Consider the following 24933-nt stretch of genomic DNA (forward strand, 5'->3'; position numbering starts at 1 on the left):
AGGGCCCCTCTGGGGTGTACTTAAAACAAAAAAGGGGATAAGAATATATATTAAACGACTATTTTATTTACACATCCTATTCATAAATAATTGAATCCTTTTTTTGACGGCACAATGATTCCTTGGCAATCTCCTAATGATTACACTGAGTGACTAAAAGCGTGTTCGTGTGTGGCCGTGTTCTCCCACGTATGTGCTCACACTCACACTCACACTGACACACACACCAGAGGGGAGGTGGGACGCCTGGGGCCTTCTGGGCTCCCAAAGCACCAGCATTTGGCTCTGGCACCAGTGGGGGCTCCGGTGGGAAAACTGCTCCCTGCACACAGGTGTGAATTCCTGACTGCGGGAGAACAAAGAGCTGCAACCCGGGAGCTCCCGCCCCGCCCCTCGGAGCTGCTCTCCTTTGTTCATCCTGGAAGGCATCTCTTTGGATTTGCAAATATTTTAATTCACAGAAACTCGAGGAGGGGTGGGGGGTGGGGGCTGGGGTGGCGCACGCCGCCGGCCGGCATCCTTCAGTCTTTATCCAGGCCTTCTCCAGCCCCCAGAGTGGAGACAGCATTCTAGAGACATGCAGTGGTGTGCTAGTACCATACACACGACACAAACTGGACACGGCTGGCCACCAGCTCCTCCACGTCGGGGCTCTGTGACAGGGCAGGGCGGGGCTCACAGGGTCCGCACAGCCACAGGGTAGAGGAGAGACAAGTGCTCGGCCCCTTTGATGGGCAGCTTTCTGGTGGTGTAGTAGTGGATGACTTCGGGGACACTGTCGAACGGGGGGCTGTTCTGACCCAGGACGTATTTCTCTTTGGTTTTGGCCAGTTTCATGTGCATGAAGCCCTGGTTGCTCCTGTGAACAAAGTGCAGAGATGATTAGGGACTGCAGAATGACGAAGGCCGAGGCCACCAGGAGGGACAGGGTGGGAGGGCTGAGGATCAGGAAGGCAATTCGCAGAGAGCCGGTCAGTTTTGCTCTGAACCAAGCCGTGTCATCTATTTATGAGTATAAATCATGGTGCAAAGATTCCTCACTGCCTGGGACAGAAGAGATCCCAACCAAGAGGCAGCCTTGAGCTACACTGCTCCAGGCCAGAACAGGTGAAATACGGCTACACCTAAGAGCTCCACCAATCCCAGCAGAGGACAGGGAACCAGCAGCAAATGTGGCTGCAGGAGCGTCTTCTGGACTTGGGAGATTTTGGGGACTTCCTCAAGAAAACAACCCCCAAACTTGGCCCCTCTTCCTGTTACTGATGCAGACAAGAATTTAAGCCTGGCCCGGCAGGCACAATTTAAATCCCCAATGCCCCGACAAGTGGGCAGGGCCGGGATCATCACCCTCAGTTTACCTATGAGGAAACAGCGTGACAGGATGATGGGTGAACAGTTTTCCAAAAACCGATGCTCCCTTCAATTGTATGGAACCACAACGATCATCAGGGAAGGGGCTGCCCAGCCAGGGACTACATTTCCCAGCCTCCCTTGTAGCCACGGTAGCCATGTCCATAGTTTTAGCCAATGGAATGTGGGGAAGACGTGGGCTCCCCCACTTTGCCCCATCACAGGCATTCTCTTCTCTGTGCTTCCTCTCTCTGCTCAGTATACCCTGCCTCCTCCAAGGCCCAGCCCAAGTGTTTCCTCTGTCAGGAAGTCTTCCAGGCTCCCACAGGCAGAGCTCCTTCCTTCCTCTGATTGCACCAAGGCTATGCCTCCATCAGCAGCACTTGCCTTTCTGAATTGTGGTTACTTATCCATATTCCAAATTTTTTTTTCTTTTTTGCCATTTCTTGGGCCACTCCCGCGGCATATGGAGGTTCCCAGGCTAGGGGCTTACGCCAGAGCCACAGCAACGTGGGATCTGAGCCGCATCTGCAACCTACACCACAGCTCACAGTAATGCCAGATCCTTAACCCACTGAGCAAGACCAGGGATCGAACCTGCAACCTCATGGTTCCTAGTCGGATTCATTAACCACTGAGCCACGACGGGAACTCCCATATTCCCAATTTCTCTGAGAGCTCCAGAGCGGGGCCCAGGCTCTGTGCCCACCATGCTTACGATCTGCTGACATGGTCAGTGGGTGGGTTCCTCAGAGATCCAGGCAGAGCCCTGTGCCTGTGACCCTCACAGCCTGCCAGCTGCACCAGCATGTGGATGGGGCACTGCCTTTTCCTGGCTTAGGAGACCTCCTCAGCCTCCCGCCCAAGGCTCTGGTCACATTGTCACTAAGCCCTCTGTCAGCCTGCCTTTGCTCAGGCCGCCCCTTCTCTGCTCGCTCAGCTCTGAGCCTGGCCTTTTATAATCTTGCCACCACACCTGCGGATGCTTGGTTTCCAAAGCACAGACCAATTTACTGAGTGTGTGTTCCTTGGTGAGAAAGCTGGGGCTCTGGCCTTCTTCGCCTTTTCCAGCACCCATTGTCAGGCACTGATAACTTGTGAGCAGCCCTAGGGATCCAGCTTCCAGATCAGACCCACCCCAAGCAAGGCCAAAAGCTCTATGTGGATACAGGTTTGCAGTTTGCAGCCCTTTTGAGCTTTGGTTCTTCTTGCTTCAGTTGCTCTCACATCCCTTCCAGCCAGGACTGGGTTCTCCAGGCCTACGGGCGTCTGCTCTATTAATGTGTCAGTTTGGACTCCAGGACCATTTTCAAATGGGCAGAGCAAATGCTTAATGAGGTGCAGGCACTGAGCAATACATTTGCTCACAATAATGTATTTAGAGATGTCACCCTCAGCTTAAAGGAAATCGTTTGGAGAGCAATTATGTTTCAAGAGAGAATAATTCCTATAAAGAACTGAAATTTAAATCAAGATTTTTTAAGGCTGACAATGTTCTAATTACAGAGCCTGTGGCAAGTTCTGCTCCTCAGTGAAGGGTCATTTCATTGGAGAATTGCCTCGACGCATCTGAGAAGCAGGAGGCGCACTTGCTCAAGCCATCAGAGAGGAACTGGTGCGCACATTAAGTGAAAAATGTGCCACTCCATCCGAGCAGACTCTGCTACCCACCTTGCTGGAGAGATCGCAAATCTGTGCTGGCCTGGAGAGGGCTGTAATTGCTTGAATACAGTGCTAAAATTGTGTGGCCAAGAAAACTAAGAACTGTTAAAAAGGCTTGCACTCTTAGAGGCCACGTGCTCAGCTTTGCCCAGAGAAGGGGTGTGTATGCAGGAGAGCAGAGCTGGAGCTGCAGGTGAGTGATGTGGGCAGGTGTGTGGCCTTGGACATAAAATGCCCTCGGCATGGGGTGATGTTTTGGGCTCTATGTACCACGGTCTACAGCTGCGGGTGCAAAGCGTAGGATACGTTAGATCACAACAAGCTGCTGTGAACCCTAAAGCTCTGATGGCACTGTGGCTATGAAGTTGCAGGGGAGCTGAGGAGGAGGTAAAGGAAGATAACACATATGGGTTAATGGGATATTTTCCCACCAGTGATTCTTAAAATGTTCAGGCCAAGGATGGTGGCAGCAGAGGACAAAGCCAGAGACGGAAATGGAAGATCCTCCAGATATTAGAAACTCCACACTGATGTCTCTGCCTCAACAGAGGCTGGCAGCTGCAGGCGCCTCCCTGAAGTCCCTCTCAGGCCTACTCTTTGTTCCTGTGATGCTCGTATTTCAGTAGACACTAGTTTATTTATTTATTTATTTTGTCTTTTTGCCATTTTCTTGGGCCGCTTCCGCGGCATATGGAGGTTCCCAGGCTAGGGGTCAAATCAGAACTGTAGCCACCAGCCTACGCCAGAGCCACAGCAACGCGGGATCCGAGCCACGTCTGCAACCTACACCACAGCTCACAGCAACGCCGGATCCTTAACCCACTGAGCAAGGGCAGGGACCGAACCCACAACCTCATGGTTCCTAGTTGGATTTGTTAACCACTGAGCCACGACAAGAACTCCCAGTAGACACTAGTTTATAACCCTAAGCTGGGCTGTGCCGAGGGGGCAGGCAGTTGCGAAGTTCAGAGACTGAGGCAGAGAACTCAGGCCCATGACTCCCCAGGCAGTTGGCCTGACTGCTCCCTGGCAGAGGGGGAAAGACCATGGACAGGCCCTCACATTGGAGTGCCTGCAGGAATGGCCCTTCCCCTGGGTTCTGGCACTGCACCCTGTGGTTCTCTGGCTCTCAGGCTGTCCTTGAGCTGTACTGGGCTCTGTCCTTCCCCAATGGCTCCATGGCGAAGCTAACTGGATGGCCTCTGAGGGCACTTCTGGGCCAAAGGTCCTGGATTCTGTGTGTATAAGCATGATCTGCTGCCCCTTGGTGAGGGTTTCCTGCAGGAAGGGAAGCCTCACACCCCTCCACTGCTACCTGTGGCCTCTAGTCCTGCTCTCACTGGCCATCAGCTCGGGAGGCCTTCAGGGCTGATGTTTCCTGGGCATTTCCTATTAGCCAGGCTGTGGGCCGGGCACAGAGACTCCAGTGGGAGGTGGCTGACCCAGGGTCACTCAGTGATCGGCAGCGGTGCTGCTGCTTTCCTCCCTGGTGGCCCTTTCCCAGAGCCCATGCTCCTGATCTCAGCACGGTCCAGCTCGAGGAGAGAGCCCTCCTCAGCCCTCAGTGTTTCACATGAGGCCACGTGGGGTGGAGGGCTAGAGGCATCAGCCCCTGAGCGAGTGACTCCTTGACTCTGAGCCTCAGTTCCCACGGCGCCCACCCTGCAGGGCTGATTGCAGGTCAAAGCAGCAGAGGGGCTGGCAGTGAAAGGCCGTCCCAGGGATCAGGGATAGTGTGTCTGGACTGGCGGAGCCCCTGGCTATGGAGGGACCATCATACAGAGTCGGCAGGTCCTGAGAGGTGAGCAGGCTTTCTTTTTGAGACAATCTGTCAAACCTTGAGTCATGCAAAGGTCAGGTACAGCCTTGTCCACACACACTGACGAGGCGTGCTGTAGCAATCCATCCTCATCGGTCACAGGTCCCCACGAGTGAGATGCTACCTAACAACAGGTGAAGATTTAGAATCAACTGCCAGGGATGGCTTTAAAGACTCCCGACTCTGCAGAAGACGACGTCCAGCACAGGAAGAGAAAAGATGAACATTTCTCGGGAGAAGAGAGAGCACATCACATAACCAGCACACACACGGACGCAGTGGGGCTCTGGACAGTGCTTTGGGGGCATGAAGCAACCCCGTCTCACCCTCCTGGGGTACCTCAGAGGAAACCAAGGTCAGAGAGCACAGTACTCTGGCCCAAGGCCCACAGCAAGGTGGGCTGTGGCTACAGCAAGAACCCAGGCCCTGTGTCCAGGGTTCGGTGGGCCAAGTCCCAGATCCTCCCCATCCCCGCTTCTGGGAAGGCACGGCTTCCCGGGGAGCTCAGGAGGGCTGCCACTGCCCGCCGAGCTCCTGTGTCAGCCCTGTCTCCTTTGATAGGACATCTTGCGAGAGCAAAGTCACAATTAGGGGTGTCTCCACTGGATGACCTGTCTAATGAGTCTTGTAAGGCTGGCAGAGGCTGGGGATGTGGGGGCTGTCAGGGCGCTCAGATCGCTCATTACCATCACAAAAAGCACCTCCTCATCACCAGGATTATCAAACGTGCCTGGCGCGCCGGGCCTAATAACAGGCCCCACCTCGTCTCATAATCATGGGCTTTAATAAAACATCACTCAGCCCGCAGCTGCCGGCCCGAGCAGGGTGCGAGGCCTCACCTCTCGCTTTTAGACCTAATTGCTTGATGCATATTTCATGAAGAATCTTGGGTAATAGTTATGTTAAATCGCTTCTTTTCACGATGAAATGACTTAAAAATACTTGCATATAATATTTATGCAGGAAAAGGCAAGGAAATTGCCCTTTGGGACTAGCATGGAGGACCTGGTTCCAAGTATCCACACACAGAGGTGATCTCTGATTTCCCTCTATTGAAAGGTGGCTGGGGAGCTGCTCTCTTGACTGAGATGCCCTGGAACATGGTCCCTTAGCTCAAAACCACCCAGGGCTCCCCAGCGCCCCTGCAGAAGGAATGCTCAACCCCCCTGTGCACCAGGTGCTGAGCTGAGCCAATGGCACATCTCAGCCGGACGTCGTCCAGCACAGGAAAAGATAAACACTTCCAGGGAGAAGAGAGAGCACATCACATAACCAGCACACACAGGGACGCAGTGGGGCTCTGGACAGTGCTTTTGGGGCGAGACGCAACCCAGGGACAAACCCGTCTCACCCTGCTGGGGTACTTCAGAGGAAACCGAGGTCAGAGAGCGCAGTACTCTGGCCCAAGGTGCACAGCAAGGTGAGCTGTGGCTTCAGCAAGAAGCTGGGCCCCCGCATCCAGGGCTCGGTGGGCTGAGTCCCGGGTCCTCCCTCTTCGTGCACACCTTGTTTAAGCCCCCAGCAAGGCTGCTAAGTTACTTGGGATCAACCGACACGGTTCCCAGATGGGGAAACTGAGGCTGAAGGAGGTCTTGGGCCTTGGGCCTTGTGCCATGGGGCCAGGACCTCACTATGTCTGTCTGACTCTGAGGTCTGGGCAGGGCCCTGAAACAACCACTGCAGCCTCACCTTCCCCCTGCTGAGCCTCCCTCCAGGTGGGTCCAGGTGTCCATTCAGGCTCCTGCCCTGATACGTGGCTTCCCTCAGCTCCATGAGCTCCTGAGGTCAGGAACTCTGTTCACTGTTACGTTTCTCAGCAGGTCAAGCCTTAGTCCCCTCTGGGTCCTCAGCCCATGCCTGGCACACAGCTGGGCACCTCGTCCATCTGTCTATCCATCCATCTATCCAGCAGCTATCTATTAAGGGTCTGTCCTGAGCCAGGAAACGAGGACCCGTATCTCCTCCCCTCTGGACCGTAAGCTCCTGAGGGCTGGTGGTCATTCCACCAGGTCCCCCAGTGTGGTCCAGCCAGGGTAGAAGCTGCCTCCTCCAAAGCCAAACACAGTGACCACTTCGCCTGGTCAGCACTGGTCCAAAGAGGAGCCAGCCTAGTGAGGGGAAGAGGCCTGGGAGCCCCTAGAGGGTCACGCTGCAGGGGGTACAAAAGCACTTGCCTCTCAAACCAGAAAGAGAAGTCTCGTCTGAGGAGCCCCAGGGACAATGGGTCAAAGCCCCCTCTTTCCTTGGGATTCCAAAAGAAATCATTTCTGGGGACAGAGCTGGCCGGTACCCCTGCCCAGGCCTAGATAGAATGAATGTGACACAAAATCCCCCCTAAGATCACGTGTTTCGGAGAGCCCAGGCCCTCCCCACTGTGGAGCCAGCAGACCTCTGAGTGGCTCAATCTCTTCCTCTTCCTGTGGGGTCATTTTGATTAAACAACTGAATCTGGAGTTCCCGTTGTGGTGCAGTGGTTGATAAATCCGACTAGGAACCATGAGGTTGAGGGTTCGATCCCTGGCCTTGCTCAGTGGGTTAAGGATCCGGCGTTGCCGTGAGTTGTGGTGTAGGTCGCAGACACAACTCGGATCTGGCGTGGCTGTGGCTCTGGCGTAGGCTGGTGGCTATAGCTCCAATTAGATCCCTAGCCTGGGAACCTCCATATGCCATGGGAGCAGCCCTAGAAAAGGCAAAAAAAACAAAAAGCAATTGAATCTTACATTGTGCAAAGATCCTGGGGGCCAGATCAGTAAGAGAAGAGAAAGGCTGAAGTGGTGCACTTGAAATGCCCTCAACAATGGGTTTGCAGGATTCTCAGGGGAGGGAGGTGTCACAGGATCATGACAAGGGCAACCAGCACTCACCCCAGAGCCCTCAGAACACAGGCCCTGTGACCAGCATGGAGAGTGCATGAGGCCAGTCTACTGGGCCCTTCTGTCCCCATAGGTGTGCAGTCAAGTCAGGGTGGACATAGACATTTGTGCTGAATTAACTGGGGGTAAGAGAGGTTCAAGGCCTGATTTCCCTTTACTGAAATGAGGTCTGGCTCTGCTGCTGATCTGCAGTGACCTTGGGTGAGGGAGCATCCTGAGGGAGCCAGCCTGGAAGGTGACCATGGCAAGATAACTTGGGCCTCCATGGCCACCTGTCCTGGGTGTACAAAACAGGCACTTCCTGCCCCAGCCCCACCTCACAGCTGGCAGGGCTACCTCTGCCAGCGTGCAGCTCAGATTCAGAATGTCTGCTCTTTGACCTCCAGGGAGATGGGATATTTTGCTGGGTAAGTGTCTACAGAGAAACTCTCCTTGCACACCTGTGAACAGGTGCTGCCAATCCAGAAACACTCCTGAGTGCTTGCAGAGAAGCATGTTCTGAGGAGAATCCTGGACCTGCTGGGTAAGAAAAATACCCAGATCTCAAGTGATGGGGGCCTTCGGGGAAAAAGATACCTGGCTGACATATCCCAGAGGCCTACAGCGTGCAGGCGAGCATCTGCTCATCCTGTGAACTTCCAGCACAGGGTCTGGGAGCCTGGCACACAAACATGTCCCCCATGATAACCACTGTTGCCCTTGGTCTGTGATTGGACCAACCTGTGGCTTTGCAAAGAAGCTGGGAGGGCTGGCAATGTCTGTGAGACACCCACTGCACACACGAAGACACCAAGGGCCAGAGTGAGGAGCCACCTGCCTGAGTCACTGAGGGGACACCAGGGGACCAGGACATGAGTTCCTCGAGCTGTGATGGGATTCTCCAACTGTGTGATGTATGGAGTGGGGGGCACAGAGGCCCCTTGCAGCCGAGATGCTCTAGGGGTTGAGCGACATGGGGGAAGGGGCTTACGAGGTCACATGCCGTCCACTGCCTTCCGAAAAAGCCTTCAGGGTGACAAGCCATAGACACACGTGCCAAGTTACAGCGAATAAACATCGAAGTGAGAACACTGCTGAGCCAAACGACTTGATTTACAACCAAATAATTAGACTTTCAATAAATACATCGGCAGCGATTAGCCTCCCAGAGAAGCCCGGGCATTTCTCAAGCTCTAAGTTGGCGGCTCAGGGTGAGGGCCTTCAGTAAATCACAATGAAAAGCCATCTCTAGGCAGAAGGACAGCTGGCAGATGCCTCTCCCGGCAAACCTGGAGAGGCGCTGGGTTTGCTTTGGCCACACAAAACACTAGTAGGTCAAAATGAACCCATTTGGGGCAGTTTTCTCAGGAAGACTAACAGCATATGGAGGTGCTCAAGCTAGGGGTCTAATCGGAGCTATAGCTGCCGGCCTACACCACAGCCACAGCCACACAGGATCCGAGCTGAGACTGGGACCTACACCACAGCTCACAGCAATGCCGGATCCTTAACCCACTGAGCAAGACCAGGGATCAAACCTGCAACCTCAACGTTACTACTCAGATTCGTTTCCCCTGCGCCACAACAGGAACTCTTCTGTTTTACTTCTGATCAAGGACTTTTCTGGGAACACAAAGACCCTTCTGTGTTCGAAGCAGGTGGGTTGATGGTGGTGGCTGGACTGAAGTCAGATGCCTGGGTTCAAACTGTGATCCCAGTGATGTCACGGGTTGGGCAGGTTCCCCTCTCTCTGGGCCTCAGCAGCCCCATCTGGAAAAGGTGGAGGAAGTTCTCCAGCACTGAAGTTCTCAAGCCAGTGAGAGACATCACAGGGGCCCAGGGGCCGTGCCAGCCTGGGCCGGGAGTACCAAAGCAGGGCAGGGTGGCTAACCTCACACAGGGGGAGGGGCAGGCACAGCGAATCCTGGGCTTGAGGACAGCACAATGGCCAAAGCGGGCTTCTTCACACCTGTGCCAACAGGGTGGACAGAGTGCATTCAGGCCCAGGGGAGGGTCTCCTTCTATTAGGGCAAGCCCCTTTCTGTTCATACTCTCCGTGGAACCCATGGGTTCTCAACTAGGGTGACTTTACCTCCTTCGCAGTCAGGGATACTGCTTAACAGCCTACGATGCAGAGGACAATCCCACAACACAGAATAATCCAGCCTCAAATTTCAATAATGGCAACTCATTAGTCACCAGTACCTCAAATCCTTCATCTATGAAATCTGGAGTAACAAGAGCCCACCCTCACAGTAGCTGTGAAGGGGGAAACGAGGACGTCTGTGTGAAAGAAGCATGAATGCCTGATAATGGTTAGCCACTCAGCTCCTTATTTAAGGGCTTAAGACCCAACACAGATTTTTTTTTTTTTTTTGGTTTGTTTGTTTGCTTGCTTTTAGGGCCACACTGCAGCATATGGAAGTTCCAGGCTAGAGGTCAAATAGGAGCTGCAGCTGCTGGCCTACACCATGGCCAGAGCAATGCTGGAGCCAAGCCACATCGGTGACCTGCACCACAGCTCAGAGCAATGCTAGATCCTTAAACTACTGAGCAGGGCCAGGGATCAAATTGCATCCTCATGGATACTAGTTGGATTCGTTTCCACTGAGCCACGACGGGCACTCTCTACAGAATTTGCCAAAGGGCCGCAAAGAGATCCAGGCTGTTTCCCAGGAGCAATCCCCACCGAGCCTCAACCAGCAGGTGCAGGGGGAATCCACGGTACTCAAAGGAAGGGCCAGAACAGGGGTGGGCAGACACTGGACAAGGGCAGCCTGGGGGTAAGCATCATGCTGTAGAAAGGACTTTGAGAGCGAGGATGGCTTTTTAGGCAAAAGAGCTGGAAACCTGGGGTCGACCCAGGTGAGGCCAGTGAGTGAGAAGAGGGGGGTGAGATGAGGTCAATGGGACCAGTTGCTAGTGGGGGAGTCCCTTGCTAACTGATCACTGATTCATTAAAGGGTACTTGCTCATAAAGCTCCTGATGCAAGCTACAGTTTTACAAAAAAAAAAAAGCCAAATAAAGAAGGAAAATCCAGCCTCAGTGGTTAATAAACCCAACTAGCATTCATGAGGATGCCAGGTTCGATCCCTGGCCTCGTTCAGTGGGTTAAGGATCTGGCGTTGCTGTGAGCTGTGGTGTAGGTAGGTCACAGATGTGGCTCAGATCTCGCAATGCTGTAGCTGTGGTGCAGGCCGGCAGCTACAGCTCTGATTCGACCCCTAGCCTGGGAACCTCCATATGCCACAGGTACAGCCCTAAAAAAAGACAAAAGACAAAGGCAAAAAAAAAAAAAAAAAAAAAAAAAAAAAAGAAGGAAAATCCAGAGGGGCCTTTAAAAACTGCAAGTTAAAACAGATTTACCTGCTCAGTGGTCCTGCCTCTAACCTGAGGGTCCATTCCTCCTGCCTGATGTTCAAAGGCACACAGCTGACTCTAAGCCACCCAGACCCCCTGGCCAAAGGCCTTTTGCAAATCATGTGAATGTCAGTGGTTTTCAGTGGAAAAGCTCCCAACAGTTGTTGGGGGTCTGCGCCTCAGTTTCTTTACTGTGAAGTGGGGAGAACTTTATGATGTTCCCTAAAGTCCACTGAAAGCAAGTGAGAAGTGCTCTAAACTGGACATCAGGGCCCTGGTCCCAGCCCTCTCAGGACGACCCCTGAGGTCCTGCAAACCTCCAAAGCTTTGAAACTTAGCACACAGGACATGCTCACACCACACAATGAAGAGGAATGACTGCTGAGATAGTAAACAAAAGGACTCACCTTCATTCCAGATGCCCCAGAGTCCCAGGGCTGGAAGGGGAGTGCAGGTTTCTCAATTACAGAGTTTCTTCAAATGTGCCCCAGACGCCCACACCCAAGTCCCTAAGGACCAGCTATGCCTGGGGCTCCCTGGGCCTCTCTGGAACCAGAACCTGACTTTAATATGCTCTTCAAGAGATTCTGGTGCGTATTCAAGTTTGAGAACCATCATTCCAGTTCTCTCTGATGATGGAAAGTCCACGTTCACGGCTCATGTCCAGCTTTGGTTGCTAACCGCCAGTGCTGGGGAGCTGACTTCTTATCTTCTCCAGCCTCCGATGGCTTTGCCCATGTCCTCCCATGTTCTGAGTTGAAAATGACTTAGCACAGCTTACTGATACCAGCTCTGAGCTCTGGACCCTGTGGGCCACAGCTGCTGTGCCTGCTCTGGGATGGCCCCTTGGAGAGCGGAACACAGAAGCAGGTGCAACCTGAGGCTGCTCCTCTCTCCAGCTGTGCTCACAGGGCAGAAGCTCCTGTCCTCTCCCATCCTGGTCCCTCCTGCTGCTCACAATCTCTCCTTCGTCGGGGGCCTGCAAGTGGACAGTGTCGCCAGTGGATCTGTCCCACTCGGCCATTAGCCCCAAACTCTGGATCCAACTCCACTACCTTGTGGACATCTGGAGCCTTCGCTGAACTGCTTTCTAGAGTCTGCTGACCTTGGAATCCACTTCTGTCTCCCTCCTCCTCCCAATCCCAAAGAACAGGATCTCCTTGGCATGCAAATGTCAGCGGGTATAGACAACATGCCCCTCTTGACCAAAACCAAAAGGGACACCAGTCCAAGAACATTAAGAAGCAAAAGCCTGCTGGCTTTGGCTCCACTTGGAAAGTTGGCAAATGCAATTTTGAAAGGTCACTGTCAGCCCTTAGTAATCTGGGCTCTGGAGGGCGAGTCCTCTCATGTTGGGCATTCATTCTGGAAGCTTCTTGACAACCTCTGTCCACAGGGTGGAGAGTTTTCTCAAAATTAAATCTCTGGCCCTTTGCTCCCTAATGAAATTGATTTCTGCCTTGATACACAACAAAGCTTTCATTTTATTATTTGGCTAAGGTCTGACCACATTAATTACAGTTTTTTTCAGCATGGCTGCAAGTAATTGAGTTCCAGAAAGTTACTTACTATTGGAACTGATTGCTTTTTAAAAGCACAACTCCCACGAAAGTGAAATAGTCAACCTTCGTTTCGTCACAGAAGATTTTGGGGGGGATAAGCCTGGAACAATTCAGGAGGAAAGAGTATTTTTCAAGCTTGAAAGTCTGAGCTCAAAATGGGATTACGCTAACATTTGGAGACTGTGAATCTGAAACCTGAGTGTGCCCAGAACACACTATCTCGTGCATTTGCCACTTCAGTGGTTTCATCGCCACTTGTGTCAGAACTCATATACTGCCCCAAGTTTTTAATCATTGTTATTGGCACAATTCTACCTGCCTCCGAGGATATGCCACAGAAGTCTGTTCAAATTAATTTCTAACACCAGGTACCTCGGACTGCAAAGAGCCCACCTGGCACCGTGTAAAGGCGTCTTCCCCCGGCAGGCTGTGCTCCGCGCGGGTGGGGTGTCAACCTTTAGTGTTGGGTTCAAGTGATGGGCACATGATTGCTCTTGGACAAGCTGGGGGCTGGGGAGGAACTGTGGAAAAGATAATGGACTGGAAATGCAGACGTTGTGGGGAGACAAAGAGAGCTGATGGGGACTTCAGAGTTGACAAGGCATGTCTCTGTCCACAATATTATTAGCCGCCTGGAGCCGGCGGCTTATGTGGAAGGGACAATTGAAAACTCAAGCTGGCAGCACAGGGAGAGGGACACTGCAGAGGCCTGTCCTCTAACCTCAGTCCTAATCCTCCTCCTCCACTGTTACTTCCGAAAACGTTATTATTCTGCTCACAGGCCACTTCCTCCAGAAAGCCTTCCAAGATGCCCCCAGTCAGACTCACTTTCTTCCTTCATTTATTCTCCGTCACAGCTCCCTTCACCACAGCACTCACCTATTGCTTGTCCCCCTGCCCAGACGATGAGCTCAGAGCCTGATGTATCTTTGTCTCCCTATCCAGTCAAAGGCCTGGTGCCCAGTAGGAACACGGCAGTGACAACTTCACTGCTGACCTGTTGCCTCTGCCTTGAAAGTCTGTGCTGAGAATGTGGCAGGCTGATCTCCAAGCCACCCGGGGGCTGTGAGCAGCGCATAGATTTTCAAAAGGAAAACAGCAGGGAAAAAAAAGTTCTAATTAAAGCATATCTAGTAAGCCAGCTTTGCCAAAACCAATTGTTTCTGATATTCCTCCTGAGTGAAACAATCTTTAAAAAAAAGAAAGAAAAAAAAAAGGCATTAAAAGTGGCAGGAAGCACCCATGGCTGGAAGGAGGATGGCGGCTGCTCACCAGGGGCGCTGCCCAAAACAGGGCAGGTTGGAGGCACCCCAGGAACCAGGGGTGGAGGGGCTTCCACCCCCGCAAAGAGGAAGAGTGTATGTGTGCGAGTGTGACACACACACACACACACAGTCTCATACACAGCAGAACATTTTTATAGCTTTAGCATTTGAACGGTGGGAGCAAAGACAAGAGCTATAAAATCTGACATCTGATTTTATAAATCCGCCTGAAATACCAAGAACGTTTATGGAGAAAATGGGAGAAGAAAACATAGTGCCAAGACGTTCAGAAGAGATAATAACCCTGGGATGGGGGTTAAGACCTCTGGGCTCCGCCAGCAACTCCCTGCGGGACCTTGGGAAGGTGCTTTTCGCTTCCTGGGCCTGTTTCTCTCATCCGAAAGCCAGGGTCTTGATCTGATGGTTTGAGACCCTTCTGGTCTCAAGGGCCTGAAGGTCTGGGGAACAGGAAACCTGGGGATTTTACTGCATGAAACTGGTTGCTTCAAGTGTCACCAAAGGCCTCTAGGTGAGAGCTGATCATATTTCCTCTGGGAGCCTTTGCATTATTTACCTATCAGCAAAACAGGACCTCCAATACCTTCCTGGGGTAAGCACAAAGGCTCTGTGACTGACCCCACCTGCATTCACACAGCTACTCAGGGTTTACAAAGAGCTTTCCCTTCTGCTGTGTCCGGTCTGAGGCTCAGGGACATGAAGTAACTCCCTCGGTGACCCTGTAGGCTGATGGAAGCAGTGGGATTCAGGCCGGGGTCCTCTGGTCCCTGACTGCATCCTTGTCCATGTTGCTGTTCCTTCACTGATGGCAGATCCAAGGTCTGTATCTGTCACCATGGCCTATCCCTGCAACGCCCCATACACCCCTGTAAGTCCCCAATCAAGCCATTCCCAGATGGCTTTTGCAAAAATATTATTAAATAAGTCCTATTAACAAGATGTTAGAAATGGGATTTAAAGGAAATGTTTTTCTCATTTGGAGAGACCACCCAGTGACTCAGAAGGGAATCTGTCCCAGGGCACGAGAGGCTTTCTGGGCAGTTGGAACGCCTCCCCCCCCACCCCCCACCCCCGGCGAGTGAGCCACACAGGCAGATTTACGCGGGTGATATGAGATAATTAGAAACCAGCTGGAAATGTAATCGCAGTGGCTCAGATCCTAGAGGGGACCAGGGAGCTCTCGGGGGAGCAAAGGGCAATGAATGCTGTGTGCCTGGCCGGGAGGGAGGACGCGGCAGGTCAGGGAGGGAAACCCCAGGCCATCGGCAGGCAGGCTGGGCACTGCCAAGCCAGCGGGTGGTCTGGCCATGGGGTTGGCAGTGTAAGTGCAGGCACCTCTTGCCTCTGCATGTTGGGCAGTGATGGAAAGAGGGCAGCTGAATTAGGTAGAGTTTCCTGGGTTTTTCAAAACTGACGATTCCAGGTCTATGTCGCAGCTGGCTGCACCACCACTCACTTGGCAAGCCCTTCTGAAATCTGGACAAGGCCCTGACTTCTCCCTCTTTCTCACCATCCTCCGTTCCATTCACCTGCCTGAGGCCTTCGCTGAACTGCTGCAGGCTCTTCAGCAGCCAGCCCTTCACCCTGATCTGCCTTCCAGACATCCATGGTCAGATGTGGCTTCTGAAAACCTCTATCCCTAAAGTCCTCTGTTTTCATTTAGTCTCCTGCACGTTTGAGGAGCGTTTGAGAAGGCTGATTTGCCTACAGCAGCAGCTCCTAATTGCAGCATTTCCTTTAAACCTTTGAGAAGGAGAAAACACGCCACGTGCTAATTGAGCAGAAAGTTCATTTTCTCTCCATCAGCCCTGCAAGAATGTGAAGTCCTCCATGTAGTGACAGCAAAGACACAGACACCCCTTTGTCTCAGGCTGGCACAAATGCTGCCAGAAAACAGGGGTTGGCTGGGAAACCAGGAGGCAGATAAGCTTCTTCCCCTCTCTGGGCCTCAGTTTCTCCACCTGTGCAGGGCACTGGGCCAGGTGATGTGCAACTGGGAGATCAGAGAGGTTAAGAGATGTATCCAAGGTCACACAGCCAGGAAGAAGGCAACCTGGATTGACTCTAGCTCTGTGATTTGTGTCTCAGTCAAATAGCAATGCAGGATTTTCCCAAGTTGCAGCCTGCATAAACTCTCAATACCCACTACCCAAAAGGGGAACAGATGGGGCATGGACAGACGCAGAAAATTATCAAGGCTTTGGACCACACCAAGCTCTTTCCTCAATAACCCTTGGCTCTCCAAAGTCTGTAACAAGGACAGTGAGCTAGCACTCATTTACTGCCTGCCAGGCACACGCTGAGCACTTCACAAACATCACCTCTTCATGAATACATCTGTAAAACCCATTCTAGGAGTTCCCATCGTGGCTCAGCGGTTAATGAATCCGACTAGGAATGATGAGGTTGCAGGTTCAATCCCTGGCCTTGCTCAGTGGGTTAAGGATCCAGCGTTGCCGTGAGCTGTGGTGTAGATTGCAGACGCGGCTTGGATCCTGCGTTGCTGTGGCTGTGGCATAGGCCAGTGGCTACAGCTCCGATTCGACCCCTAGCCTGGGAACCTCCATGTGCCACAGGAGCGGCCCTAGAGAAGACAAAAAAATAAATAAATAAAAATAAATAAAACCCCTTCTAGAGATGAGGAAACTGAGGCTCAGAGATGTTACGTTCCTTTGTCCAAGACCACTGTACTAATAAGTGGCAGAGCTGGGGTTCAAAAGCCCAAGCCAGACTGGTCCTGAGCCTCTGCCTTCTGCTGCACGATGCTGCCTCCATACTGGGTAGATGAGGGAGCATGCCAGTGAGGGGATATACTGAAGACTGTGGGTTGGAAAGTGGGCGGCTTCTCTCCTCCTGGGCTGCTGTTTCCTCAGCCTGGGCTGCTCCTCACCCTGCCCATCCCCAACTGCCTCAATCCTCCTCCTGCCACCCCCATCTGCCTGGAGTTAGTCAGCTACCTCTGTGTCAGTCTGCCTGATGCCCATCTTTCTCCTGCACTCCCCCTGCTCCTCCACTACTCACACCCACCTCTCGGCTCAGAGAAGTGCAGAGTCAGAGGGTCATGGGGATGCACAGTCAGGAACCCAGGGCCCCGATCAGCAGAGCTAGGCAGTGCCCTGGGTGGCACACACCTGCCTTTCTTGAAGCCTGGTCTTCAGGGGCAAATGGTGATGGAGTCCCACGTTCTGGGGCTGGAGGTCCTGCTGGGCAGGGAAACAACAGCTGCTGGGGAGGCTCCGCGTGGTCTGGGGAACCAGCCTAATGGCTTGCCCACGGGAGCGGCCACCACCCTGAAGCTGAGATTTGGAGCCTCAGGTGTGGACCCGACAAGGGGTTCTTGGGCAGCAGGGGGAAGTGAAGTCCGTGCTCCCTGCCGATGAACGAAGGGTGAGCAGCCTTTCTTCATTCTCCGCCCCGCCCCTGCCAGCAAACCTTTATTATTTCTTGCTTCTGGCTGTCAGCAGCAACAAACTAAGATTAATCACTCGCCCGCCTGCCTAGACCCAGACATGCCTACTGTTTGAAAACTCTCTCCTTTACTATATAAATCAATGAGGGGAGAGAAGAAAGAAAAACAACTCTAACAGAAACGCACCCCCAGAGCCCCTGGAATGCAGCCCATCAGCTCCTCCGGCCCCGCTACACCCACCATCCTCCCAGGAAGGATCTGCTGGCTGAAGACTGGCCGCCCAGCAGTCAGCACAAACTCCCAGCTCCAAGCAGGAACCTGACGTTGGGCGGCATTTAGCCATCAGAGCAGGAGGTGTTTTCTCGATAAACTGTCCTGCCCCCTCCTCCCCACCTGGAGAAGAAGATGGAGCCTCCCCACCATCCTTAGGACTGAGCAGAAAGGCAGCTTGTCCTAAGCATGGAGCCCTCACCCTTGAAGGAAATTTGCCAATCAACCCCAGATCATCTTTGTGGAAGATACTTGCCGAAGTTACTCAGAAGCGGCTATAGCCTGGATGCACCCTTAGAGCTCTTGACCTGGGGCAGCCCTGTCCACCTTGCTGCCTCCATGGCAACTTCCAAAGGCTCTGGGAAAGCTGGGAGGAGCAGAAACAGGCATGTACCAAGCACCTGCTATGGGCTGTACCTGCCGAGCTGTGTTAATTACTACAAAAACTTCACAAGACTGCCATGTGCAGCAACGTGGAGGAACTAGAGATTCTCATACTAAGTGAAGAAAGTCAGAAAGAGAAAGAAAGGAGTTCCCAATCGTGGTGCAGCAAAAACGAATCTGACTAGGAACCATGAGACTGCGGGTTCGATCCCTGGCTTCGCTCAGTGGGTTAAGGATCTGGCATTGTCGTGAGCTGTGGTATAGGTTGCAGAGGCAGCTGGGATCTGGCGTTGCTGTGGCTGTGGTGTAGACCGGCGGCTGTAGCTCCAATTCGACCCCTAGTCTGAGAACCTCCATATGCCGTGGGTGCGGCCCTCAAAGACAAAAGAGAAAAAAATATAGATAAAAAATAAAAGACAGAGAAAGACAAATACCATATGATTTCACTTATAGCTGGAATCTAATATACGGCACAAATGAACCTATCTACAGAAAAGCAAGAAACTCTCAGATGTGGAGAATAGACTTGTGGTTGCCAAGGTGGAGGGTGGGGGAGTGGGTTGGACTGGGAGTTTGGGGTTAGTAGATACAAACTATAGCAGTTGGAGTGGATAAGCAATGAGATCCTGCTGTGCAGCACAGGGAACTATATCTAATCACTTGTGATGGAACTTGATGGAGGATAATGTGAAAAAAGAAGAATGTATATACATGTATAACTGCGTACATTGCTGTACAGCAGAAATTAACAGAACATCGTAAATCAACCATAATAAAAAAAAAATTTAAAACAAAAACAAAAAGATTGGCTTACAGATCTTTCCAGGGGATGATCAGAGAGGTGAAGTCACTTGCCTAGCACTGCACAGCAGGTAAGAGATGGAGCGAGGATTTGAACCCAGGTATCTTTGGCTGCAGAGCCCATGCTTTTCCCTCGACATCTTTAAAAGTGCTGCCCTGGCTCTTCCCCTGGGAGGCCTGCCCATGTGCTGCCCACTGTCTCCCAGCCTCTGGGACTGTGCTAGCTCAGGTGGCATGTCTGTGGATATACTGGGGCAGAAGGAGGCAGAAGTGGTGTTCCACCTGATACTCTGGTTCATGAGTGGCTCTAGAACACAGCTCTGGAGGCATGACAGTGACCCTGCTCAAAACCTACTGCAACCCTGCCCTACAGATTAGAACCCTAATTCCTCAGCCTGGCGATGAGGGCCGCTCCTCTCCTCGGCCCCCATTAATGTTAGTTGTTGTTCTTATTCAAGGTTTGCATTTTCCTGCCTTGGGGCCATTCCCACTGCCTGGCTGCCCTGTCAAAGGTCTAAAACCTGCCCAGTCTTCAAACACCCCTTTCTTTTGGTTCCTTCCCGCTTTCATGGCTCTGGGCACTTTCTGCCTTAGGTAGCCTTAAATGCCTTCTATGAGTTATTTGAGTTACAGGTATAAATACTACCTCTTCCTTGCTTGGGCTATGAACTCCTGGAGACCGGAGGCCGGTAAATAAGACACTGAAGGGGCAGAGCTTATGGGCTGAGGAAGGCTCCTGAGTGATCAAGCCTGAGTTGCAGCCCGATGGAAAAGGTCAGACCTCAGAAATGTCTCCTGAGGTCAGATTCTGGGCCACATTTGCAAGGGTGCAGTGCAATTTGCCTTTGGGGATTTGAAAACTGAAGGCCCATTAGTGAGGGATCCCTGGGATTGTTGCTTAAAGTCCGGCTGGGCCCCTTGTCAAAGGAGAAGGGGCATCCTGCAGTGGCCTCAGGAGGGCCACTCTGGCCTCCCCCTTCCCAGGGAGTGGCCTAGAGCCAGCAGAGCCTGCCCGGCATAAGAGGAGGCCCTGGAGCAAACCCTGCCTCCCTGCCCCCAGCTGCAAACCCTCCTGTCTTTGAAGTCCTGTTTCCCTCATCTTGTCCAGATTCCTTTGCAAAAACTCATGAAACTTGAACTTGCAAAGAGTCATTCATAGTCCAAAGGGCCTAAGGAACCCTGTTAATGAGATTTTTCAAGACTTTTCATCCCTTTCCCCCACTGCTTGCCTTTCCAGACAGGAAACTGTGTTAGAGGGTAGTGTTTTCTTGCCAATTTCTAAAAGCTTGAGCTTTTGCTTCCCTGAGGCTGGAGGGAGTGAACCAGGGGTTGGTGGTAGGTGCTGGGGCCAACGTGTGTGCTGGCAGCCGAGAGGGCACCAGGGCCTGCCGCCCTGTCAGGTCAGGCTAGTGATGGGGAGAGGGGAAGTTCTGCAGGAGCAGGGAATGCAGGCAGAGCTCAAGAGCAACGAGGCACGACTTGTGTAAGATGCTTCACAGGTGGGGGCACGTGACAGGGAGGGCACTCAGATGTGCAGAGGCGAGGAATGCAGGTGCCACCTTGGAGTGCCTCCGTGCAGGTGCTTTTTGGTGAAGGGGCAGCTAGGTGGCAGCTTGGGCTGGTTCAGGGATCTCTCTGGTCCCCACAGGGGAGCAGTCACCACCTCTATTGTCAGTGTGGTCCACTGCCATCTGGGGAGGTGGTCATTCATTTATCCCTTCTGGGCCCAGGCCCCCCAGTCATGAAGCAAAGGGCCTGGACCAGACAAGCTTCTGAGGTCATTTCAGGTTCCACACTGATGACCTTCTGACTGGTGTAAGGAGGGCTTGGGAGGGGCTGGGGAGACACCAGGCTGGGAGTCTGCTGCCTCCACCCCAGTCTTGGCTGGCCGGTCAGCTTCCTCTACCCGAAGGTGAGGATGAGGGTGGTGATGTCTGCCCTGGCCACCCCAGGGGGCTGTCCCGGGGCCAGTGTGTAGGTTTTCTACGTCATGAAGTGCTGTGGATATGCAAGGTGAGACTGGGATTCCAGCACTCGGACACGTGCTTAAGAGTGGCCCTTGAATTTCAGTGCCCTGGTCACTAAGAACCAAGTCTCAGCTCCTCTGCAGGTCGTGAGCCCTGCCCAGGCTTTTCCGCATTTCCAGGGCTTTGCCTGGCCTGTCCCTTCCACCTGAGATACCCACCGACTGTCCCTGTCTGGGGAACACCTACCCTCTCTGGAAGGCTCAAGCATACCTCTGCCCCGCGGCTTTGCCAGACCCTCTTACCCCTGCGCGCTCAGCTCTGTGTAGACCTGCAAGCAATGAGGCCCAGACTGGGTGCTCTGCAGCCTGGGCGGGGCTGTCCTCAGCTCTGCACCCTCTGCTGCCCAGCCTGGTGCCTGGTACCGAGAGCTCTGATAAATATCTGCCAAGGGAAGGATGCAAGGGGTGGAGGGCCCGGTCCTCTGAGGCTGGACTCCCCCAAACGCTCTCTCCACCCTAGGATACTCTCACAGCAGGGCCCAGGGCTCACAGGATAACATAGCTGGAATTCCACTGTCAATGTGCACCGGGCTCCCGATAATGTTACCTTCCAGCCTGCCCCAGCCGGGCAGGCTTCAAGATCTAAGAGAGCCTGAACCTCTGCGGTGGCTGGCAAAGCTGACACTTGCCCCAAGGAGCTGAGACATTCAATAGCAGGGCAGTTCTCTTTGTGGTTGAGGTGAGGAATGCCAGGTGTCATGGCCTGGCTGGCAGCCTGACTGGGGCTGCTCTGGAAAATAAGCCCACCTCCCCTTAGCGGGCTGCCCTGGCCAGCCAGAGGATGATGGCCTGGCCCTCCTCCCCACTCTCGCTTCCTTCAAGGGAACACTGACCAGATGAGATGGCCCCTCTGGCGTTTGGGAGCTAATGACTCTGGACAAGCATGCAAAACTACACCTTCCAGCTCCAGCAGCCGTGGGCAAAGCCCGGTCATCTAAACCATGCTTCCTGATGATGCGCCCTGACGGGGTGGGTGTAGGAAGACAAACTGGGGCCTGACAGCAGAGAGCTCTGATCCGGGGTCCAAGCATGGGCCCCTGGGCTGTGCCCTCAGCTTCCTCCCCTTGCCTGGGTGGTGAAGGGATCAGGCCGGAGCACCCCAAGGGCAAAGGGTGGCTGAGCCTATGAACTGGGGAAATCAAGAGAGCCAGAGACACTGAAAAGCATCTCTGTCTGACTGTAAGGAGAGCAATGTCACCTCCCGTGTGCTGGTGAGGACTCTCAGACTTGGAGAGGGGACGTGGCTGCCAAGGCCACAGAGCCAAGGAGTGGGGAAGCCTGGCTCCTGGACGATAAGCCTGTTACAGAGCAGAAGAGAATCGAGGTGCTGTCCATTCCGAGAACAGTCCTACTCTCTAGAGAAGGGAACAAGCTAGAGAGGAAATGGATTGTGACAGAAACATTCTTCTTTTTTTTTTTTTGGTCTTTTTGCCTTTTCTAGGGCTGTTCCCGCGGCATATGGAGGTTCCCAGGCTAGGCGTCAAATTGGAGCTGTAGCCACCGGCCTACGCCAGAGTCATAGCAACGCGGGATCCGAGCACATCCGGGACCTACACCACAGATCATGGTAACGCCGGATCCTTAACCCACTGAGCAAGGCCAGGGATCAAACCCGCAACCTCATGGTTCCTAATCGGATTTGTTAACCACTGCACCACGACGGGAACTCCAGAAACACTCTTCTGAAGGCCCATCTGAGCTGGTGTTTGGGTCTGCTGGCATTAACAGAGGGCACAGGCACAGGGCAGTGAGGAAGGGACCACGCAGGCACTGCTGGTATGAGTACTTCTGCCAAGGGTTCGAGATTCCTCATGTGCCCCCAGGCTGGTGCCTCTGCCCACACAACCAGGGTACTCAGGAAGCTGTTGCAACCTTGTGTGCAGGACTGTAGTGGGATCACCAGGGGCCCCTGTGGCCAGCCGCCCGCCCACTGCTGGGGCCCAACAAGTCCCCAGTGACTAAGCAGATGGGCGGCAGGGCCCTCATGGCAAATGACTGGGCCTGGCATGCCTCCCCCACTCCAAGCAATCAACCAGCTCTCTGCGGAAGAACGCCCCCAGCCTGGCCCCAGACAACGGGATTCCAGGAAGAATGTGCTCCACTGAGGAACAGAGACTGCCAGTGTGATGGGTGTGAAGAAGCCCTGGAGGTGGGCAGGTTTCTGGGTCAGCAGGAAAGGGTGGTAACATGGAGTCTCATCTCTGATGTCACCTGCTTCTTCTACCTCTTGCAGCCCAGAAAGGCACAATTCACCTGGAGGTGGGAAGATGAAGATCTGGAAGCATCATTCACGGGCACCCGGGTTACTAGGTTACCTTGAACAGGGAGGGAGGGAGGGAGGGGGCTGTGTGGAGCAGTTGAGACCCCCTGCCCCTGGTAGCATGGCCAGCGGCCTGTACCCGTCCCCACCCCCACCACTGTTCTCTCCTTTATGCAGTGACAGCCCTCTGGCTTTGGCTGCCTTTAGCCCCAGCTGCGGTTTAGTGCACTGAATTTGCCTTGGCTGCAATAACTGGCCTGATTCTTTAAGCCGCCAGGCCTGATGGTGGACAAGGAAGTAGGCAGGGGCTGTTTGTTCTGAATGCCCTCCCCGCTGGTTGGCAACCCCTCCACAGCCTCCCTGGCAAAGCAGTTGTCTAGCTCCTGGTTGCACAGGGATAAGAGCAGCTACCTCGTGAGGCAGCTTTGGATCACTCTAATTCCTGATCGGCCCCGACTGTTAGAACACTTTGCCTCACACTGAACTGGAATCTGCCCACCCGTAACCATCACGCACCCCTCCCCACCCCGGCCCCTCACCACCAATGCTGCTCCTTTTGCCCTGATGTCCTTGAAAGATGTGGTTTCCCCATGTCTCCACACATCCTGTCTTTTCCAGGCAGACTTCCAGTGCCTCTGCTTCCTGCCCCTGCTCTGCTCTGTGGTTTGTCACTGTCCCTCTCAGGTGGGGTCAGTTGAGCAGAGAGCACAGTACAATCTCTCTCCTTGGATACACTGATCCTGCTGCCTACACAGCCTGGCCTGTACACTGGCTCCTGACACTCGCATCCTGGCAGACCCTCTCTTCATCACATGGCTTCTCATAAAGGCAAGTAGAGCAGAAAGGAAGCAGGCAGAGGGCTGCACTGTTCCTCGTGGTCTGTGCTGGCTGAAGGGCCTGGGTCCATCCTTCAATCCTGTCACGAACTCTTTAAAACCCTCTTCTCACCAGGCCTCAGTTTTCCTATCTGTAAAATGGGTTTTAGACATTTTCCTTATTCCCAGTCCATCTATCCTGAAAGCAATGTCTCATGGATCAGAAAGACCTGACAGCTTCCAAAGGGCTTATAGGTGATAACGCCGGCAGGATCCTTCCTGGATCTTCACAATGTCCCTCACAACCTTTGTGTGACACACAGAAGTCAGACTTTCCCAAACAGCAACCGAGAACATAAGGAAAAGGCTGGTTCTTAGGGCGGCGGCAGGAGCAGTGGGGAGACAAACACTAGGCCTCAAGTCCTAGCCCTGCCTTTTGGGCCGGCCAGGGCCCCTCTCTGAGCCTCAGTTTCCTCATCTGCAAAATGGGGACAAGATGTTTCTCATCAAAGGGCTGCTGTGAGGTCTGAGAGAAGGATGAGGCATGCTAACAGCTTCCACAGGCCCTGGCTCACTGCAGATGTGAAAGCTATTCTTGGATATTTAATATAAATCCTCAGAAAAGGCCCCTCCTCTTCTGGGGAGGCGGAAACAGAGAACATAAAAACTCCTCTGTATCCCAGGAGAATAAGATCAAATTGGAAAAGCAAGGCTTGAAATAACTCATGCTGGCAAGTTTCCCAGGGGAGAACTCGGGTGGGTCTTTCTGCCACAGACAGAAGGGTCTGGCCATGCATCGCTGGAGGCAGCCAAGGGCCCCAGGGGTGGCCGGGGCGTACTCACTTCAGGGAGAGGGAGTAGTCGTGCCTGCTGGTCTGGCTGTTCCGGACAAGGTAGCTACACTCCTTGCAGAGTCGCAGCAGGTTCTCGGCGTCTCCTCTGCTGATGGCTCCATGATACCATCTGTGAAGAAACGGAGTCAGAACCTAGGAAGGACGGACCCCCACAGTGACACCCTGAAGTTTGCTCCTCCCCTGGAAGGCAGCTGTCAGTGTCCCAGGCCTCATCACGAGGCTGTG

At 53.3% G+C, this 24933-nt stretch overlaps 1 protein-coding gene across 1 annotated transcript in view; it reads right to left on the reverse strand.

Moving 5' to 3' along the window:
• SHB (SH2 domain containing adaptor protein B) overlaps positions 47–24933 on the reverse strand; it is a 145621-nt gene continuing 120734 nt past the window's right edge. Inside the window, exons 5-6 of the mRNA XM_021066254.1 lie at positions 24698–24817; positions 47–859 (exon numbers count right to left, since the gene is read on the reverse strand). Coding sequence (XP_020921913.1) covers positions 676–859; positions 24698–24817 — 304 coding nt within the window. The 3' untranslated portion in view covers positions 47–675. The remainder of the gene's footprint in view (positions 860–24697; positions 24818–24933) is intronic.

The sequence above is a fragment of the Sus scrofa genome, chromosome 1 (genome assembly GCF_000003025.6).
Source record: "Sus scrofa isolate TJ Tabasco breed Duroc chromosome 1, Sscrofa11.1, whole genome shotgun sequence".
Classification (NCBI taxonomy): domain Eukaryota; kingdom Metazoa; phylum Chordata; class Mammalia; order Artiodactyla; family Suidae; genus Sus; species Sus scrofa.